The 19352-nt window shown below is 38.8% G+C and overlaps 3 protein-coding genes across 3 annotated transcripts; 2 read left to right on the top strand and 1 right to left on the bottom strand.

Moving 5' to 3' along the window:
- Positions 1 to 54: 54 nt before the first annotated feature.
- Positions 55 to 2578, top strand: natd1 (protein NATD1). The gene is made up of 3 exons (XM_081358736.1): positions 55 to 340; positions 1133 to 1251; positions 1356 to 2578. The coding sequence occupies exons 1-3, from the start codon at positions 244 to 246 to the stop codon at positions 1470 to 1472; spliced, it is 333 nt and encodes a 110-aa protein (XP_081214862.1). The 5' UTR covers positions 55 to 243; the 3' UTR covers positions 1473 to 2578.
- A 1933-nt stretch (positions 2579 to 4511) lies between these two features.
- tmem11 (transmembrane protein 11) lies at positions 4512 to 7987 on the top strand. The gene is made up of 3 exons (XM_081379504.1): positions 4512 to 4655; positions 4987 to 5205; positions 6867 to 7987. Exons 2-3 carry the CDS (start codon positions 5159 to 5161, stop codon positions 7381 to 7383), a joined length of 564 nt encoding a protein of 187 aa, XP_081235630.1. The 5' UTR covers positions 4512 to 4655; positions 4987 to 5158; the 3' UTR covers positions 7384 to 7987.
- A 2358-nt stretch (positions 7988 to 10345) lies between these two features.
- On the bottom strand, positions 10346 to 18902 carry dhrs7b (dehydrogenase/reductase (SDR family) member 7B). Its single transcript, XM_081368287.1, has 7 exons — positions 18874 to 18902; positions 15247 to 15404; positions 15014 to 15132; positions 14607 to 14817; positions 13937 to 14029; positions 11498 to 11650; positions 10346 to 11409 (listed from the first exon to the last, which is right to left on the bottom strand). Exons 2-7 carry the CDS (start codon positions 15398 to 15400, stop codon positions 11204 to 11206), a joined length of 936 nt encoding a protein of 311 aa, XP_081224413.1. The 5' UTR covers positions 15401 to 15404; positions 18874 to 18902; the 3' UTR covers positions 10346 to 11203.
- Between the last annotated feature and the right edge of the window lie 450 nt (positions 18903 to 19352).

The following is a 19352-nucleotide window of genomic DNA, read 5'->3' as shown; positions in this document are numbered from 1 at the left end:
CTGGTGGCCGCACAGCGAGGCCTTTTTAAAAGAGACCGCGCGTATCAAAACAATACGTCCTTCCTCATTGGTCAGCTGCGAGCACGTGACTTCACAGCTGATTTCCGTGGATGTTTTTGCAGGATCAGATGTTCGTCCTTACCTCGGCGAGGCATGAATGCGCCTCTCATGATCGCAGTGGAATCAGCCGTGGCACACTGACACACAGCTCCCCTCTGCCCTGACAGTAGACGCACTGTCGTTATGGCCCAGGCTGCACAGATAAACGTCCTCGACATCAACACTCCTCTCAGAGTGGAGCACGACAAGAAAAGACGACAATTCAGCATCCGACTGAACGGTCAGTAATGCGTCAGATAACGAGATGGGGGAGGAGGAAAACCCACCGTGCTCTCGCCTGCAAAATGTGCCTTTTGTTTATTATATTTCGCTTCTCAACACGATAAACATGTTATCTAATAGAATCCGTCCTAGTTATACAGTAGGAATTGCTTTGTTGTTTATGTAAATGTCGTTGCATGCTTTGATCTCAGTAGTTAATTGAATATGACATGAACTAGTTGTTTTGCTCGAGCAATTTTTTCTCCAGCACACCACCAGTTTGTTCTGGTTTGTAGTAGCCTTTTAACCAGCGTTTAATAAGTCGGATTCATCCGGTGAATGCTGCAGTTTCTGTTGTTTTGTTTTGCCGTACAGATACCGCAGTATATCTCGCCTGTCACTATAGTCACAGTTTGTGCATTTGCTCAAAGCTTTGTTTTCTTTTTCTCTGGCTGAATCAATAACTAAATTGCTAGCCTACCCGCTAGCCATCCCATCCAGACTTTATTTTTAGGCTACTTCCTGTTCCATCATCGCCACTGATATCAATCTGTACTAAACAAACCCAAGTCGTTTCGTTTCTGAAGCAGCAGGGGTTTACAGGAACAGTCGTGCGGGGTTTCACGTGAAAATAAAGGGTTTGTATTCACAGAAATTACGCTTTCATAGAGCCATAAACCAAGCCCAAGTACGACTATGCGACTGTTTCCCCGGAAAGCGACATGCATCCTGTTTAACAGCGCAGTTCATGAATTACATTGTTTCCTGATACTGACTTCTATATTTGCATCTATTCTGTTGTATATTGAAGGTTCCCATGACAGGGCTGTGCTGCTGTATGAATATGTGGGGAAGAAGACGGTGGATCTGCAGCATACGGAGGTTCCTGAAGCTTACCGAGGACGAGAGATCGCCAAACACCTGGCCAAGGTTGTAGAAGATCACTCAAGATCAATGTGAATGGGTTTATGCACAATGGTATTACCTCGTTCGCCGGCGTGCATTAAAATTTGGTTTGTGATTGTTTTTGCTAGGCTGCAATGGACTTCGTGGTAGAGGAGGACCTGAAAGCCCATTTAACCTGCTGGTACATCCAGAAGTACGTCAAAGAAAACCCTCACCCCCATTACTTAGAGCGCATCCTCCACTGAGAGCATTGTGGATCTCTTGATTCTAATAGGATGATTTGGGATTGGGTGGGATGGGTATCTGTTGGGCGTCCCTAATCTGTCTGACTGGTCTTGAAACTCCACAAAAGAAAGATTTATTTTTATGTTTGCGAGCGAGCGAGAGTGAATGCGATCAAAGGAGGGGAGAGATCTGAAACTACGAAGCCATTTAAACGTTTTCTTTGGAAAGATAAGAGTGTGGATAAGAGTGTGTAACTCAAGCAGACTTTCAAGCCAATCTAGAGAAGTGAGAGGATTACGACACCCGTTATGAACTCAAAATATCAACTGTTTGATATGATCATAAGAGCGACGTCAGACTCCATATGCCTCTCTGGCCTTACGCCTTCAGATTTAGTGGTGCTCACGAGAGAGATACACGCGCACTTGTGTTCCCACATGCACAGGACGTGCACAGGAGTTTTAGGGACATCCCAATGTAACTGTCCTGTCAGAAACAGCTATTTCCTTCTGTGCATGTTCTAGGCTGGTTTTGTGCTTTTGCATGTGTGTATCGGTGTATACTATGGCCAGTGAAGAGCTCAGACTCTGGAGACAATCGCCTGCCCATATATTCGCAGGGCTGAACCTCTCAGGATGCACACTTTATAAACACAATAAAGCACCTCTGCGTAGAGGATTCTGTTACAAGTGGTTGGATGTGTGTGTATGAATAACAGTATGAGCGTATGAATCAGTGTATGTTAATTACTCCCATATATCCCAGGGGTCTTATTAAAAGTCAGTTGATGAACTGCCTTGAGCAAGACCGGTTGTTTGCATGGCGTATTCTGTGCCGACACGAACATCCGTGACGCCATTAACGACAGTGATATTCCTGGCGATGATAATGATGGCCATCTTTTTCACATAAAACTGGGCTCTGTTACGGCTCTGTTTTATGATGTAATACAGACTAAAGATGCCTGACACCCATCTGTTTTTACACACTTATGTACTCTTAATATTACTATTCATGGTTTTGAATAAAACATTTTAGATAAAACTTGGTTTATGAGTGTTTGTGTTCATAAGTATGATGTGTTTTAATTGTGTGTACTTTCGAATAAAGTTTTTTTTAATTATTGAAATATTTTGCATTCATTAATCATTAATTCATTGTTATTTGTGACACTTCTATACTTATTTCTGACCAGGTTACACTGCTACCTATTAGTTATGGTGAACACTACTAAATTAATCATGTCTAAAAATGTGGGATCTTTTCTTGCTATATAGCAAGTAGTAGGGAAGGGCGATTTGACAAATTTATCTCATCACAATAACAATATGTATCATTATAGCCTTTTTTTCTGGAAATAAGGTTATTACAATACCAACATTTTAGATAGGAGTGAAATTTCACTCTTCTCAATACCACAGCAAAAACTTATACTAGGCAAACTAATGTACGTAAAAAGTTCTCAAGCAATTATTGAAGACAAATAAATTAAGAACAAAGAAATGACAAGCAGTAGGAAAAATACAATAGAACAAAGATACAAATTAAATAAAGAGTGCTATTTCTTTCAGGTAGGTCTACCTAACAGAAATAAGAAACTGAATAAAGTAATGAAATGCAAAATACAACTGGATAATCCTCACTGTATAAATGAAATACACACTGATATTTATTAAAGCTACAAAAGTTATTCAGTCAAGAGCAGTGAGTGATTTTCTCTTTCTTTTGTTGTTTGATTAACATTAATGACACAGACGGCAGCAGTATTTTAGGTTGCTGTCACTTTAAGAGCTGATGCATGGACCCAATATATTGATACACATCTGATTCTCGAGACTGTTTACCTTCACTCAAGACATAAAATACTTAGATTTCAACATATTTTTATGTGTATTTTACCGTTTAGCCGTGCACAGAAAACTACCTGTCTGTGCGAATGAGTTCTCTTTTGCGGCATATTTCGTTTTTAATAACTCTTTAATAACTCGCTCTTTATTACTCATTCATCCATGGACATTTTAAAGTGTCAATAACTCCTGACCACAATGTGCATGGATATATTTGCATACAGTCAGCGATATAAAAACAATATAGAAAAAGTTAACAATCAATTCACACTTTATATAATTGCCATGATATAAATCATCATCACCCAGTCCTAGGAAGCAATAGGAATGCTTAAATACATTTGACTAGCTAGTTGATAAAACCAACAACAACCAATTGACTTTCAAGCTATTTTTTTCCGCTAATGCTATTTTTACCCCTTGCTAGTGCTGTTTTATTCCTTCATGTTAACTGAAGGCAAATCGGAATGATGTTCCGTTTTAACCTTAATCAACAAGTATAATCAACTATGACATCCTCGCCATATCTTAGTTATTAATGCAGAACATTAGCTCACCCAATGCCAGATGGAGTTGTACAGCTGCAGCTCATGTGCATTAAAGTTGTTGTTTGGGGGACTGAACTAGTTGATACAGGAAATCAGCAGCCTAATAAAGAAATTGACTGGATTTGATGTATTTTGAACATACAGAAATACTAAAATTAAATGTATTTAAATACAAATTGCATAGTTTTTTTTTTCCAAATAGTATTTTGTATTTCAAATACGAATTTTAAATACATGTATCTGAAATACTGCCCATCCCTTTCCAAAATGTTGGATTTTTTTTCCCCTGTGGAGCACAAATGAAGATATTTCGAAGAATGTTGGAGTCCATTCAAAAAAAATATCCCAAAAATATCAGCATGTTGAATTTTTTTTCCACAAAATTCATACAGGTCTGAACGACATGAGTGTGAGTAAATGATGATAACTGAATGCATTTGGGTTTTTCTAGTACAGTTACAGTGACTCGTTAAATAGAAAAAAATTACTTTAAAATTTTATTTAAAGCACTGTTACCACTGGAACAATGCCTAAAACTATTGTTTTGAATTTAGTTCCCTTTCTTAAAAATATTTTAATGCATTTTTGTCTCAATTTAATGAATGCACATATATCAAATGAACGGTGTTAATGCTTTTATGTTATGCAATCCATCACTACTGGGGGAGACAGAGAGCGCAAACCCTGCACGTGTTACCGAGCACAGTGTGGTTGTTATAACACAACACGGTTCCCCCCTCTCCTCCTATGCACCAGAGCCGTACGAGGACGGGACTCACTACATTAACGAGAACCGACCACATTATGGGTGAGTGCCTTCTCTGCAATACCCTCGCATCCACGTGCATTACATGACCGAAAGTTTTGGACACAGTACAAAACAGTTAAATCATTTAGTCAGACCACATTCTTTATGCAACGAATATACGCTGTGGGAATGGTTTGTCCTACTGAAAGCCCCATAGTGATGTCCTTGCTTTCGATTGGTCACCTCCGCTATTCAAAAACATAAATAATATAGCCTCGCTGAACAAACCATGATCAAAACCAGTTACTTGTTTGTTGTACGAAAGAATATGTGCCATACATTACAAACAACTGTCTTTAACTAAATAAAGCAAATTTTAATGTCGTTACAGATTCTGTTCAGGTGGTAGGGTCCTCAACCAAATTCAGATTCACGGGATTTGTAGTCTCTTTCATGTGCTCGAAAGCTTTAAAGATTATTATTAGAGCTGAAGCCGCGAACTACATTACCTAAAGTGCATCGCGACAAGTTTTGCGTCAAGTCTAGTCCGTTGCTTTTTCAAGATGGCGTCGCTGGGAAGGAGGCGCGGTGTCCCAGTCAACAGGGAGAGGTCAGTTAGACTAAAACCTGTCATTATTTCATAATACTTGACGTGAAATGTTTAGGCTTTATACGCATTTTAAGTTTGTTTCCTGTCTTTAAAACACCAGGTCTTTTGACGTTTTGTGAAGCCACAAATACTAAAGAAACATAGTCTGAATGGAGCTCATGTGTTGTTTTGATTAGCTTACTGACTCTGGGGTCCCTCAACTGATTAGCACTTCAGAAAGCACCAGAAATGTAATTATATGGCAGTTACATCTGAAATCTTCATATTGATCCCTTTTGCAGTATGTGTTACCCATTTTGACAAGAGAGGGACAAGTTAAAATAGCGCTTCACACCCATGACAGCAGGTTTCAAGGAGATATGTACAGCTAGCAAGCATTTATAGTTGTTGTACTAAGTTTCGTGTAAATGTCTTGAAAACCAAAAGAAATTGTATGTTCGCTCCAAAAACTATGGCCGTTTAATGCACAGCCTGTTAAACTGACAGTGTGCGTTACATTTAAGGCGGACCGCTCTCGCCTGATTTTATCAAGTTAGTTATCAGTCCGTATTTTGTTATATAATAACTAGTTTGAAATAACAAGATGTTATCAATATAAGTTACCTGATCAAAGTGTCTTTCATTGTACATTTGAAAATTTACCGTCAGCTTTTCGGCTTATTAAAACATCGCGAAGAAGTTTCTTGTTTCACACTCTGTGAACCCAGGCCGCAGATCCTCTGGCTGGTGTAGACAACGCGAGACAGGTCGTGTCGAAGCAAGACCACAATATAGTCAATTTCAGCGGAGGATTTTTATAGCAGCTTTACCATTTTTAAAACAATTTAGGAAAATAAAATAAAAATCAGCACAGGAAATGCCGTCCCATCTGAAGCAATGTTGACTGGTCTTAAAGTATCTGTCTTGTCAAATCAGTTTTACTTTTTCCCTCATACACAGGAAATATCAGTAGTTGCATTCACATGCAACCAAATAATCAGATCAGAATGATGGCTCAATCGGGCAAAAAAGCCTTAATTTAAACGCCTCATTCGATCTGAAATTTCAATTGTATTTGGAAGGGGTGGTGTAGACCTGAAATAATCAGATCAATAGGAAAAAGTTAAGCATTTAAACGCTTAAATCCAACCTTTTTCCTCAATCAGAATTGAAATAATGTCTTGCGCACATGAACAGTGGTGTGCGTTTATTTATGTCTTACAAGCTGATCAGTGGAGGAGATTGAATATTTGCTAACAAAGCTCTTCTGACATGTCAGATATGTCAAGACAAAAATGGCAATTATGTTTCTGCAGCGGCATTATTGTACTGTTTTGAATCGCATTGCTAAGTTTAGGGTTTTTATATAAACAACTTTCAGAATTTTAAATCTGAATAAATTAATTTGGGCCTGGTTTGACAGACATGGCTTAGACTAAGCCAGTATAAGGCCTTAGTTCATTTAGGACATTTAAGTAGCTTTTATAAACGTGCCTTAGAAAAAAAACATTACTGGTGTGCATCTTGAGACAAAACAATGGCACTGACATATTTTAAGATCTGTCAGTGTAAGTTGCAAAACAACTCAAACATGCATTTTAGTCTGCTTAAGCCTTGTCTGTGTAACCGGGGGTTGGATTGGCGAACTCACTTTTTCCTCTTCCTCTTTTCTCTCTCTCAAGGGGAGTGATGGCGGCGACGGAGTGTTACATCGTCCACGAGATCTACAACGGCGAGAATGCACAGGAGCAGTTTGAATACGAGCTGGAACAGGCTCTGGAGGCGCAGTACCGCTACATCGTGATCGAACCCACGCGCATCGGGGACGAGACAGCCCGCTGGGTGGCCGTGGGAAACTGCCTGCACAAATCCGCCGTCCTGGCCGGGGCAGCATGCCTCCTGACGCCGCTCGCCCTTCCCGCCGACTACTCCCGTTACGTGGCGCTGCCGGCTGGCGCTCTGAGCCTGGCCTGCGCCGCACTCTACGGCATCTCTTGGCAGTTCGACCCCTGCTGCAAGTACCAGGTAGAGTACGACAGTCAGAAGCTCTCGCGGCTGCCCCTGCACACGCTCACCTCCTCTACGCCAGTGGTTCTGGTTCGACGGGACGACGTGCACAGAAAGAGACTGCACAACACGATAGCGTTGGCGGCCCTGGCGTACTGTGCCAAGAGGATCTATGAACTGTACGCTGTATGAGCGCTATGCCACATCCGCACACACGCACATGACATGCGCATACACACACAAACACGTGGCAAGGAGGTGAGAAGCACTACTAAACACCCGACACTGGCAGATACACACGTACACACCAAACAATAACATACGGACGGACCGACAGTGAGAGTGATCGAAAACAAAAGAATACGCGGCGCTTTCTCTGTCACAATTTTTCATCGTTTTGATTTCAACTGGTCAAGGATTGGACAGATTGATGGATGGATGGATGTATGAGAGGAGCGGTTGGGGGGGGGGGGGAGCTTATAGTTCTGAATGAATCTTCCTTTTTTCTCTGTACTTTAAAAGTGATATCACCAGTGCACTTGAGCCCCCTTTCCCACTTCTTCCCTGCACCTGTCCAGCCCCTTCCTCGTCCCGCGGCCCTCTCCCAACGGTCACCTGCCACCCACACGGAGCTTCCGCACCCGGGCAGCGACCTGTCGGACTGAACGTGTGGTGGACAGACAGACGTGTTTTAAGAATGACCTTTGAATCCTCTCTTTTCTCCCTCTGTGTAGTTTTACTGTACCCTGCCTTTGGTGCGTCACCTTTTCATTAAACAGTAGGAGATTTAACCTCACCGGTATCTCTGACGACCTTTATTTTGACCCTCAAGGGCTTGGATTCTTTCTTATTGCACATCTGAGTTGTAGTCTTCATGCAGATCTCACAGTCAGATTTATTTTACAAGCCACGGTTTGTAATGGATCAGTATAAATCCGGATCTTCTGATGAAGTTATGAAAAATAAATATAAAAGAAAGGTAAATGTTAACTCCTCTGAAAGAGAGAGTTCACCCCAAAATTAAAGTTTTGTCATTTACTCATGTTGTTTTAGATCTATATGCTGTTACTTAATTTTTTCATTTTTGGTTATAACTATTCCTTGAAGCTGCAGGCAAACCAGTGCAATTGAATGAAATTTACTTCAATGTAACAAGCAGTTATTCACAGCCTATATGCAGAGAAATTGTGAGAAATATAGTTTTGAAATGATATTTTGTATCAATGGCACCGTGTTAAATTGTTTATGCTGTTTTTACAAATGCATCTGGCCTGTGGAGCTTAAATGAGCCATCTGATGTTTTATTTTCATATTGTAGTGTATAATATCTAAAACAGGAAATTCAAAGAGAAAAGGGTAAGGCTTAATTGGCTCAGTCTTTATTTTATGTGGGTTTAAGTGTCATTTCTGCTCAGTAGAATTTAAAAATAATATGAAAAAAAAAAGGCTTCTCCAACAGTTCTCTTGTCTGCAGTTGGTCAACACTTCACCTTTAGGAGTAAGTGCTTATCATTCTCACAGCCACATTAGAAAAGCATAACTCATACCATCTTGTGATTTTTACATTTCAGATAGGTGTCCAGTGTCTGATTCTTGAATATGGCATTTTTTGGCCTTTTGACACATTGTTCACACAAGATATATACTGATGAGCCAAAACATGATCAGCCACAGGGGAAGAAAATATATAATATATTGATCATCTCCTAACAAGGCCACATATTATGGTCTGGGCAGATTAGATTCTAAGCAAACAATCAGTTCTTATAATCGTGTTGGGGGCAGGAAAAAATATCTGAGTGAGTTTGGCAAGGGTTCTTTGAAACCACAAGGTTTGTGGGTTGCTCCTGGTCAGCAGTGGTGAGAATTTACCAACCATGGTCAGAGGAGGGACAAACCACAAACTGGTGACAGGATGTTGGGCACCCAAGGCTCATCGATGCACAAGGGCAATGAAGGCTATCCAGTCTGGTCCGAGCCAACAAAACGTCTACAGTGGCACAAGTCACAAAATTTTAATGATCGCTTGGAGTAGTGGAAGAAGGTCACCTGGTCTGATGAATCCCATTTTCTTTTACATTACTTGGCTGGCTATGTATGCATGCACTGTTTACCAGGGGAAGTGATGGCAACAGGAAGTAAATTAAAGTAAATGATGACAATAAGACCGTTGAGGGAGTGATTCTCTGAGCAATGTTCTGCTGGGAAACCCTGGGTCCAGCAATTCATGTGGACGTAAATTTGACACGTGCCACTTACCTAGGCAGTCGTGGCCTAATGGTTAGAGAGTGAGACTGGTAACCTGAAGGTTGCAGGTTTTTATTCTCCATACTGGCAGGAAATGACTGAGATGCCTTGAGCAAGGCTCCTGACCCCCCAATCACTCCCGGGCAAAAATGGCTGCCCACTGATCCGGGTGGGACGTGCTGAACCAACAAGTTCAATCCATGGCAGCTTCACCTTGTAGCCTACAGGACTTGAAGGATCTCCAGATACCACTGGACACCTTCAGGGGTCTTACACAGTAGAGTCCACGCCTCAGAGGGTTGGTGCTGTTTTGGCAGCACGCAGAGACCCAACAGCATATTAGACTGGGGCTCATTATGTTTTGGCTCAGTGTATAATACTATATATAATTCTATATCACAAAGATATTATACTATAGTTCATGATGGTAATGTTCTCAGGTCAGAAGGTGAGTCCATATGTTGTTTTAAAAAATCTATTTAGTCTATTTTAATCTATTTATCTTATTCAGAAAGAGTGACCATGAAACTAAAACATATCTCATTTTAATTAGTGCAGGATTTTAAGGGGACTGGAATGGGACTTTTCTATTAAAAAAAAAAAAAAGATAAACTTTCAGTGCAGAGGCATTGTACAGGTCCTTAATGAGTTACTAGGTCTGAAACTGAGAATGCTTAACTCATCTTAAGGCATCTGAAAGGTAAACGTGTGGAAAAAGAATTTGATAAAATACCATTATATTTCATGCACGTGGACATCTTTTTAAATCGCCGAGAATGAATATGGCAGTAAATTTTCTTCTGTTTAGACTGACCGTTTGAACACCGTTTAAATAGCGTTGCCTTGACAGAACTGTCTGGCGAGTTTCCTCCATCAACCATATTTGGAGACAAAAATCAGCTGGGCTGGCACTGCAAACTCCATATTTTTTTAATGTTCAACAGTAAAGCATAGCAAGGTGCAAATATAGAGTTTTAATTTGGACCAACAACATGGTCACTTGAGGAAAAAAAAATAATGCACAATTTGGGATTAGTTTTTCCTCCAGAGCACAACTGCTTGATCATGCACATCCACCTCCCAGGATCTTATTGAGAGCGGCACATGTGTGGTGCATCACTATAAAACGAAAATTAGTCTTTAGTATCTGTCATAGCCAGATTCTCATGATGCCGTCCTTGCAAACTAGAGACGCTCCAAATTCATTTCTATTCTTTTTTTGTTGTTGTTGTTGCTACAACAAAAACACAACACCCAGACCTGTTAGAGACCTGTTTAAAACCCAACAGCCAGCCAAATAGAGACCTATTTGGGACAAGAGACAGTTGAAAACTTCATCAAAACAAAAATCATGTTCAGATTTCAACTTCATGTTAACAAAGGGGCACCAGAACATTATGATGATAATTAATTTAATATTATGATTTATAACTGTAGGCAATTAAAGGTGACCTGCAACATGGAGTGGAAAATTGAGTTAATAAATGGTCAATATATTAAACCATTTAATCCAGGACAATATAAATAGAATACATCTTAGAATAGAAAATAATTAGTTCTTGTATGATAAATGTGTGCTCTGCTTATCTAAAGACTGGTCATCTGGCTGTTGTGTTTTTCCCAGATCAGGGATGATTCAATTCATTTTTAAATATTTATTAAAAACATTCCATGAGTATTCACCTTTAGACATACAAATGAAAGTTTTTGGCGATGAAATCTTCAGAGGAAAGATGCAAAGACTTTTTCTAATACTGTTTTTGTCTTATTCTCCTTTCACTCTCTGTTCTTTTACGGCCCGTGAAGCCATCAGTCTGAAGTAGAGAGCAGGCCAGAGTGTGCGCAGATAGACGGCTGCAGTCGGCAGCGGCCCGGCCAACACCACGTCTTTCTGTTTGTGACAGACAGCCTTCAGGACGGCACGTGCCACGTCCACTGGATCCCACCCCTTAGCTGTGGTTTTGTCCATTACTTCAGACCCAAAAGAACGAAACAAAAAGAAACGCTTCTTAATAGAGTGAGAATAAGAGTTTGGTTGACAAGAACAGCATTATCTCACCTCCATATTGAGAGCCGTCCCCCGTGACTGCATTGATGGACAGGTTTGTTCTGATGTAACCCGGGCTGATGACAGACACCTGCAGGCCGAACCTGTCGACCTCTGCCCTCAAACAGTCAAAGTAGGCTTGCGTCGCATGCTTAGATGCAGCATCTGATTAAAAGCATTACAGAGGTGCAACCTGATCACTTGTAATACTCACGGTTAAAGACCTTTTTAAGACCAAGTTCAGAAAATGTAAGGAATAAACTGAAGGGGAAAAGAATACGTCAATATGTTTCTAAATGTAAATGTCTAGGGAGAAACACAATGAGTAGTATTAACAACACTTCAAAGTTTGAAATTACAACTTCCAACTGAATCGCTCTGCTCCCAACCACTAGAATATGGAAACATCTTTTACTGTACCTTCTTATCACAGTGCAAAAAAGTAATGTTCTTCCTCAGTATTTTTGTTTTGTTTTACAGTGCAAATGTCTAAAGATTCTTAAATCAAGATGCATTTACTGGAGATAAAAAATGACATATAATATGAAGTCTTGTTTTCTGTGAAATTGGTTAAAATTAAGTACGTTTATTATTAAAACAAGGGCACGAACATCTGCCAATGGGCTCAGACAAATTTCAACTTAATTCAAAGAAAAGTTTTGATAACTCACTGACAGATATTTATTCTTCTTTTAACCCCTTAACCACTATAATGCCATACCCAAAATGAAATGGCTGCAGCTTTTGAACCCTTGGTTCTACAGGCCTAATATCCTGGTCTTGCTTGAAACCAGAAAATTGACAGTTTCTTGTCTCATAGTAGTACAGGAATGGTTTTTTTTTTTTTTTTTTTTTTACCATTTTTTATGATATACTATCAAGAAAAAAATATTAAAACTAGGATTTGAAAGGCTTGGAACATTTGAAATAAAGATAAATGTTTTACCAAGTTCTGGTTTAAGTTAGAGGATGTTACTGACAAAAGGTAAATTTTATTTTTTAAGGTAAATTTAAGTCTTTCCAAAAGGGACACATGGCGACTCCAAAAGGACACCTGATATTCAAATGACATAAGGAGACCATTTAATTCAAAACTACTGTGCAAACCAAAGCGCACATGGAAAACATTCAAGAACAAGGTTTGTTTGCGCATCAATAATAACGAACATGTGTCTTATGTACGACTCCTGTATGTCACTGCAATCGTCTTTACCTTGATTACAAAAATCATCCATCAAAACTTTACTAGCGAGACGGTGGTTTGCTTTATCCAACCCAGATGCAGTTTGCTATCATAATGCTCATGTTTTGAACTGCCATTCAGTCTGTATTTAATGCAACACTGGCATGGCTCAGAAACCTCTGAATATGAGAGGTTGTTTTTGAAACTGGATGTTGTTCTCTCCGCCATCTCAGGTGTAATCGGCCAGGTTTTCTCTGCATTAGTGCTGTTCAGGACTGACTGCTTGAATGCATTTGCTTACTGGATCCATCTTTGGACAGAAAACTTTCTCTGAGTTTAGCGGTTTTAAATAGTTTAGCGTTAGATGCTAAAAAACAACCATGTCTCTTGTCAAAAAAAATGGCTTCTTTTCGCCTTTTAAACTATTATTTCCGCTATAAGCCTATGTATTGATTGAATAACCGACTTCAAAGGTTGAGTCTTAAAGTTTTTAGCTTTTAAATGTAAGTTAGTTTATGAAGATTAAAGAGCTATGCATAAACTCACTTAATTTTGTTATTTTTCAAGACTTTGCATTTCACGTATGTATGTATGTATGTATGTATGTATGTATGAATGAATGCATCTTGATTTAAAGATGTTTAGATATTTGTATTGGAATACAGAGCAAAAATACTGAGGACGATATTATTATTATTTTTTTTTTTGCAATACATGCAACATTTAATGCCATGACTTTATGAATTTAAGACTTTCTATACTGTTTTAAGACCTTTTTCAAGGTCTTAATTTGTGTAAGGGCAAATTAAGACTTTTAAAACCCATTCATGAAGAAAAATATTTGAATCCCCTCATCAATGAAGAAGTTTCATTGCAGCGTATCAGTGAAGCACCTTGGTTGAGTCGGAATGAACCCCGAGCATCCTTATCTCAGTCCTTTTATCCCGTGACAGTTTACCAATACCAGCCCTAATGAAAATGAAGTTGCTCCTGTTGTAACAGCTGTGGTCTGTATGCTAATGAAGTTGAGATGGTCTGAGATTGTTCTGAGGGTCCCTCACCTGCTCCCATTTTACAATCGATGACCATTTGCTCACTATGTGTAATCAGAAACAATGAAACAGTTGACTTTGTTCAACTTTATGATAATTAAACCATTTTGGGGAAAGAGCTTGTTCTAACACCTATCTTGGAGTGGAATCTGCGTCGAGGCAGACATGGTCATTTCTTATATCTGAATACCTGTTTTTTTGTGTATGTATACTCACATGCAGATCTGTACGGTATTGAAATCTTTCCCTGCACACTGCTGATGACAACAATATGTCCACTGCGTCTATCCACCATTGAAGGTAGAATGGCTGAACAGGACAAAAAAATAACATGATATTTATATTATATATCATTTAATTTCATTTTTGATAATAATGTGATAATAGGATATAATGTGATGTATAATGTGATATAATTTATCTTCATGTAAAATATAATAATATTTATAATATATTTCACATTTAATATCATCTTTAAATATATATATATACACAAACACACTACCTTTCAAAAATAGTGGTCAGTAATTTTTTTTTATGAAACGTGAATGTAAAGACATTTATAATGTTACGGAAGATTTCTATTTCAAATAAATGCTGTTCTTTTGGACTTTCAATGCGACAAGTTTTTTATTACAATTTCCACAAAGCATTAAGCAGCACAAGTGTTTTCAACATTGATAATTATAAGAAATGTTTCTTGAGAATTAAATCGTCATATTAGACTGATTTCTGAAAATACAGCTTTGCAACCACAGGAATAAATTACCTTTTAATATACATTATTTTTGATTAAAGACTTCTGTGATTTTTTTTTTCCCCAACCCCAAACTTTACAATATATAATCATTTCACTGATCTCTTTCTTTGACTCCTATTCACTCACCTTGTGTAAGAGCAACAGGACCGAAGTAGTTGGTCTCCATGACATCTCGCTGGACTGAGACGTGGGTGTCCAGGATGTTGCCACGGTAACTAATGCCTGCATTGTTGATGAGGACATCAACGTGACCATGGCACTTCAAAATCTCCTTGGCGGCGCTGGAAACCAGGGATGTGCTGGAGAGGTCAAAGGTGACAGTGCAGGGAGTGTAAGTCTGAAAAAGAAAGTAATAAATAAACATAGTTAAGAGATTGGATATGTTCACACCTACATTTTTGTCTAGTGTAAATAAACAACACCTTATGTCCCCCCTGAATTCACTGTATAAGCACAATCACATTTTTAAACAGCCTTAAAAGATAACTGAACAGTCAAAAAGGAGAATAAGAGATTTGCTTAAAGGTTTTCACCTGTATTTTTCCATTATTATTTTTATTTCTCAGCTCCTCAACGACCTCTTGTAGTCTCTTCTGGTCCCGTCCGCAAAGGATCAGTCGGGCCCCCGCCGCGTGGAAGACCCGTGCACACTCTGAGGGTGAAAAGACAGATTAAGATATTTAACAAGCAATGAAGTAATATCCACAGTCAAACGGCATTGATAAGACATTATGATAAGCATTATAAGAGTTTATGTTCATGTAACCTTTGCCCAGGCCTGAGCTGGCTCCAGTGATCACCACCACTTTATCCTGTAGATTCTGCTTGTGCCTCAGTCTCTGGATCACTTTCAGCAAAATCAGCAGCCCGACAGTCCCAGCAGCAAGTGGCCCAACACCTAAACCTAACACACGCTCCATGTGTCTGTGTACACATATGCATATATTCATTTACATTTATAAATAACTCAACTCAACCCAGCATCTTTATCAAGAAGTAACATGGAAGCATTTTGTGAGGCTGACCTTGGTTTGAGGTAAATGTGGATATCTTTTACATGCTATTTACAGAACTGAACTGACGAAACTAAATTGTAAACAATGTTTAAAAGAAATACAGAGAATAATTTTATTGTAAATGTATTTAATAGGCTATTTTATAACATCTTTTGATCTCACATTAAGAGACTACATGGAATAATGCAGACTACATGCAGGACCTTTTCAAATTAAGTAGTGAACCCCTCAGAAGATTAACGTTGGCCAATACTCTTTTCTTCATACAGTAAAATGGTATCTGGAACGAGAAGAAACTGTAGGGCGGGACTTGATTTCGTCCTCTGGAATGGATAGGATCGTGAGGAAGTTGGACGTTGCTAACTATATGAACACAGATCTGAATGGCAGTTTGCAGTCAGCAGTTGTGGAGGATATTTAGCCTCACCCGCCGCCGAGACATGCGTCATGAAGAGAACAGATGCAGTTTCGAGGGGGAGGGAAGGTTCATGTTTTTGATTAAAGATTACAAGGGCATATGAATCTTTTAAAAAAATAATGATGTGTTATTATGTTTATTCAGAGCATTTGACAGCATATTGTTTTGTAAACGAGGTACAGTGTAATGGACTTTCTGAAAGATGAAGCAGCCAACTGTTTCGGATCTCACGGCAGCTACGTCACAAACCGTAAGTTAAAGCTGAACTCGGCAACTCTAGCGAACTCTAGTCACTTCTTCGCTGATTTTCCCTTTTGTTGTCGCATGTTTTCCCCACGAGCTCCCCCTACAGCTGTGGGGGGGCGTATATGTCACAACACGGTCGTAAAAAACTCACTAGCGGCGGCCTCCTCCCCTTCTCTACCGCTGCTCATGTGCGTTTGTTTTGATCGGAGCAAGCCAACTGTATCGCGTGGAGCTATGTCTACTGAGGTGGGTAATCTGGTAATACATCATACATGCGTGTGTGTTTATGTCGAATTGCCGTAAAGCGATTTGTGTTTCGCGCTCGTTCTCGTTCTCGCAGGGCTCTCAAGTTTTACCAAAAGCTTGGAGTGAGATCACATGCGGTTAGGGGAGGAGCCCTAATGGAGCCCCGCCCCCATATGTCCCCGCCCCCCAATTTGACCCATTGTTCATAATTAACCAGCCCAAATTGAAATTATAACAATTGGTAAATCTGATAAATGACAGAGCAATTCATCACATCCAATATACTCATTAATGTTATATTTCAAAATTACAAACAAGTTATACAAAAATATAACAAATTGCTCCAAACAGTTTGAAAAAACAAATCTTTTTGCATTTTGAATGTGTCTAGTCAAAATGGTATAATTATTTATTGTGTGGTGCATGGGACATTGTGAACAAATGACATATTAGAGTATTATTAAGGTGGGGGTGTGTGTGTGTGTGTGTGTGTGTGTGTGTGTGTGTGTGTGTGTGTGTACACAAGAGTACACACTCCAGCTTATGAAATGTGTTTTGTGTTTGAAAAATACAAATGCAATGGCAATGATTAATGTATGTTTTCACAGGATATAAAATATTACCCAGAGCACTCTGCTTTAATACATGTAGCCTTAATGTAACTAGAAAGACTATTAATACAGAATAATATATAATTTAAAATAAAATAAAATAAACTAATTTAAATGTATTTAAAATAAAATGAAGAAATACATCTTCATTCCTTCCCATACCCACTAACATTCCCTTAATTTAAGAAAACGTAAGCTAGCCAAACTGAGCCAAAGCTTCTGGCCTGGTTGCAGAGTAGTTGTAGAGTTTTTGACTGCAACAATAATAATGTATACGATGGGCTATATATTAAATGTTCTAGCCTAAAAATGTTAGACGAGCTTTCTTCCAACTTACCTTATCCATCACGACGTGTGTTCACGCGATGTTGTTGGTTACCTAGTAACGAACGTACGGTGGCCGAGAATGTTCCGTCAACTTCCGTGTGTTCGCGCATCTGTGTTGCCTTGTAACAAACGCAATCTGGCCGAGATACGTGCTGGCGGCAGGAAACTTCACTTTGTGTGCCTGCGCCTCGTATACAACGTTATATATAAAGCTCGCAGGACAACTTGGTTGACATTGCCTTTTCAGCGTGAGAAATACACGGTGTGGCGTGTGAGCGTGTGAACTGGTTGAATTGCGTGTGTCTCACGCCCAATGCGTGAGACTTGAGAGCCCTGCTTTCGCTTCTCACGAGACTTCCAATTTCTATCTTGCCGGGACGGTAGTGAACAAGTTGCAAGGTTGGTTTTCCGCCTGGGAACGCTGGGGGGAGCGGGGAAAGTCACCAATATCACCAGAACAGGTTGTTTAACCATCCAAATGATTTCTAGACAGTTTTATTAAGTTAAAAAAGCTACCAAGTTCTCCTTTAACAATTTCATAATGCCTTGTCTGTAAAGGACGGTTTTAAATGGATATTGTTTTTAAAACACTTGCAATGTGTGCGTTCCTATGCAATGACTTTAGCCAATCATAACAGTGGCCGTTTACTGACAATCCTTAAAGGAGCCGCTACTTAAAAACGGATCATTTCAGACAAGTTTTAGTCATTCTAAAGGGTTCATGAGATGGATATTTTATTATTTTAATATGCTTGAGGTTCACGTATAATGTTAAAGTTTTTTGGGGTTTTTTTGCAGAAAAAAAAAATAGTAGGCTAAACTGCGCACACAATTTACTAATTCGTTCCCTCAATTTATAAATTGTGCACACACGGTTTACTAATTCGTTCCTCAATTTGCTTAATCGTTCGTACGATTTATAAATTCGAGGAAACGAATTAGTAAATTGTGCGCACGATTTAGCCTAATATATTTTTTCCCTGCATGTCATGTGCGGGGCTCCGTAGAAAATAATCATTCTTCCACATATGCAAAAAACTTTAACATTATATGTGAACCTCAAGCATATTAAAATAATTAAAGATCCATGTCATGACCCCTTTAGAACGACTAAAACAAAAATAAAAATAAAGCTAAACTGAGTAACAAAATTACTTAAATTTTAAAATTAAAATAAAAAATAATAGCTAATTCAAAATATGAATAATTACTTTAATAATACTAAAATAACTCTTCTGTCATGGACATCAGCGGTGAAGTGTTGACTAATTTTAGTGATTGAAAATCCCATAATCTTTTTCGATAATACAGAGCCACGTTTTCAATTATGTGATGTGTAGCAACTATCTAGTAAGTCACGTAAACGTTTCATTGCGCTATGCAACCGAATTCATTTTCACAAAACATACCTATTCATTTCTAACGTCTCAGTATCTCATAATAATCATTCTCTCTAAAGGCTGTTGTATCAACATGCAATGTTCAGTAAATATATAAAATAAACCTGCAGGGATAATGACATTACCTACCGAAAGTTGAGACCCTTATGATTGAATGGAGAATCCGGAAGTCAATAACATCACGTGATTTTGGCTGTGCCTGAAAGGGGCGGGGCCATAACGCCCTCTACCGAATCCAGAAGGTACAAACACCAGGGGCCGGTTGCATAAACTGCTTAGACTAGTCTTAAAAGTTAGTCATCTAATTTTTTTCTTCAAGACTGGTGCTAACTTTTTAAAGTCAGTTACATAAAAGGGTAGATCGGTATAATTTAAATCAGAAAAGTAAGACTGATTACCTCTTGACTTATTTCTAGTTGGCCAAATTAGTTCTTAGGACACAGTCTTAACATAGTGGCTAAGTTTATGCAACTGGCGCCAGGATTATAGTTTACTTAAAATTGCTTATATATATATATATATATATATATATATATATATATATATATACATTTCAACAAGTTGCCAAGGCAACATTTCTAATGTTCAACAAAATGACTAAAACTTCA

The sequence above is a fragment of the Scardinius erythrophthalmus genome (genome assembly GCF_964197995.2).
Source record: "Scardinius erythrophthalmus genome assembly, chromosome: 1".
NCBI lineage: Eukaryota > Metazoa > Chordata > Actinopteri > Cypriniformes > Leuciscidae > Scardinius > Scardinius erythrophthalmus.
This window is presented reverse-complemented; position numbering and strand designations above follow the sequence as displayed.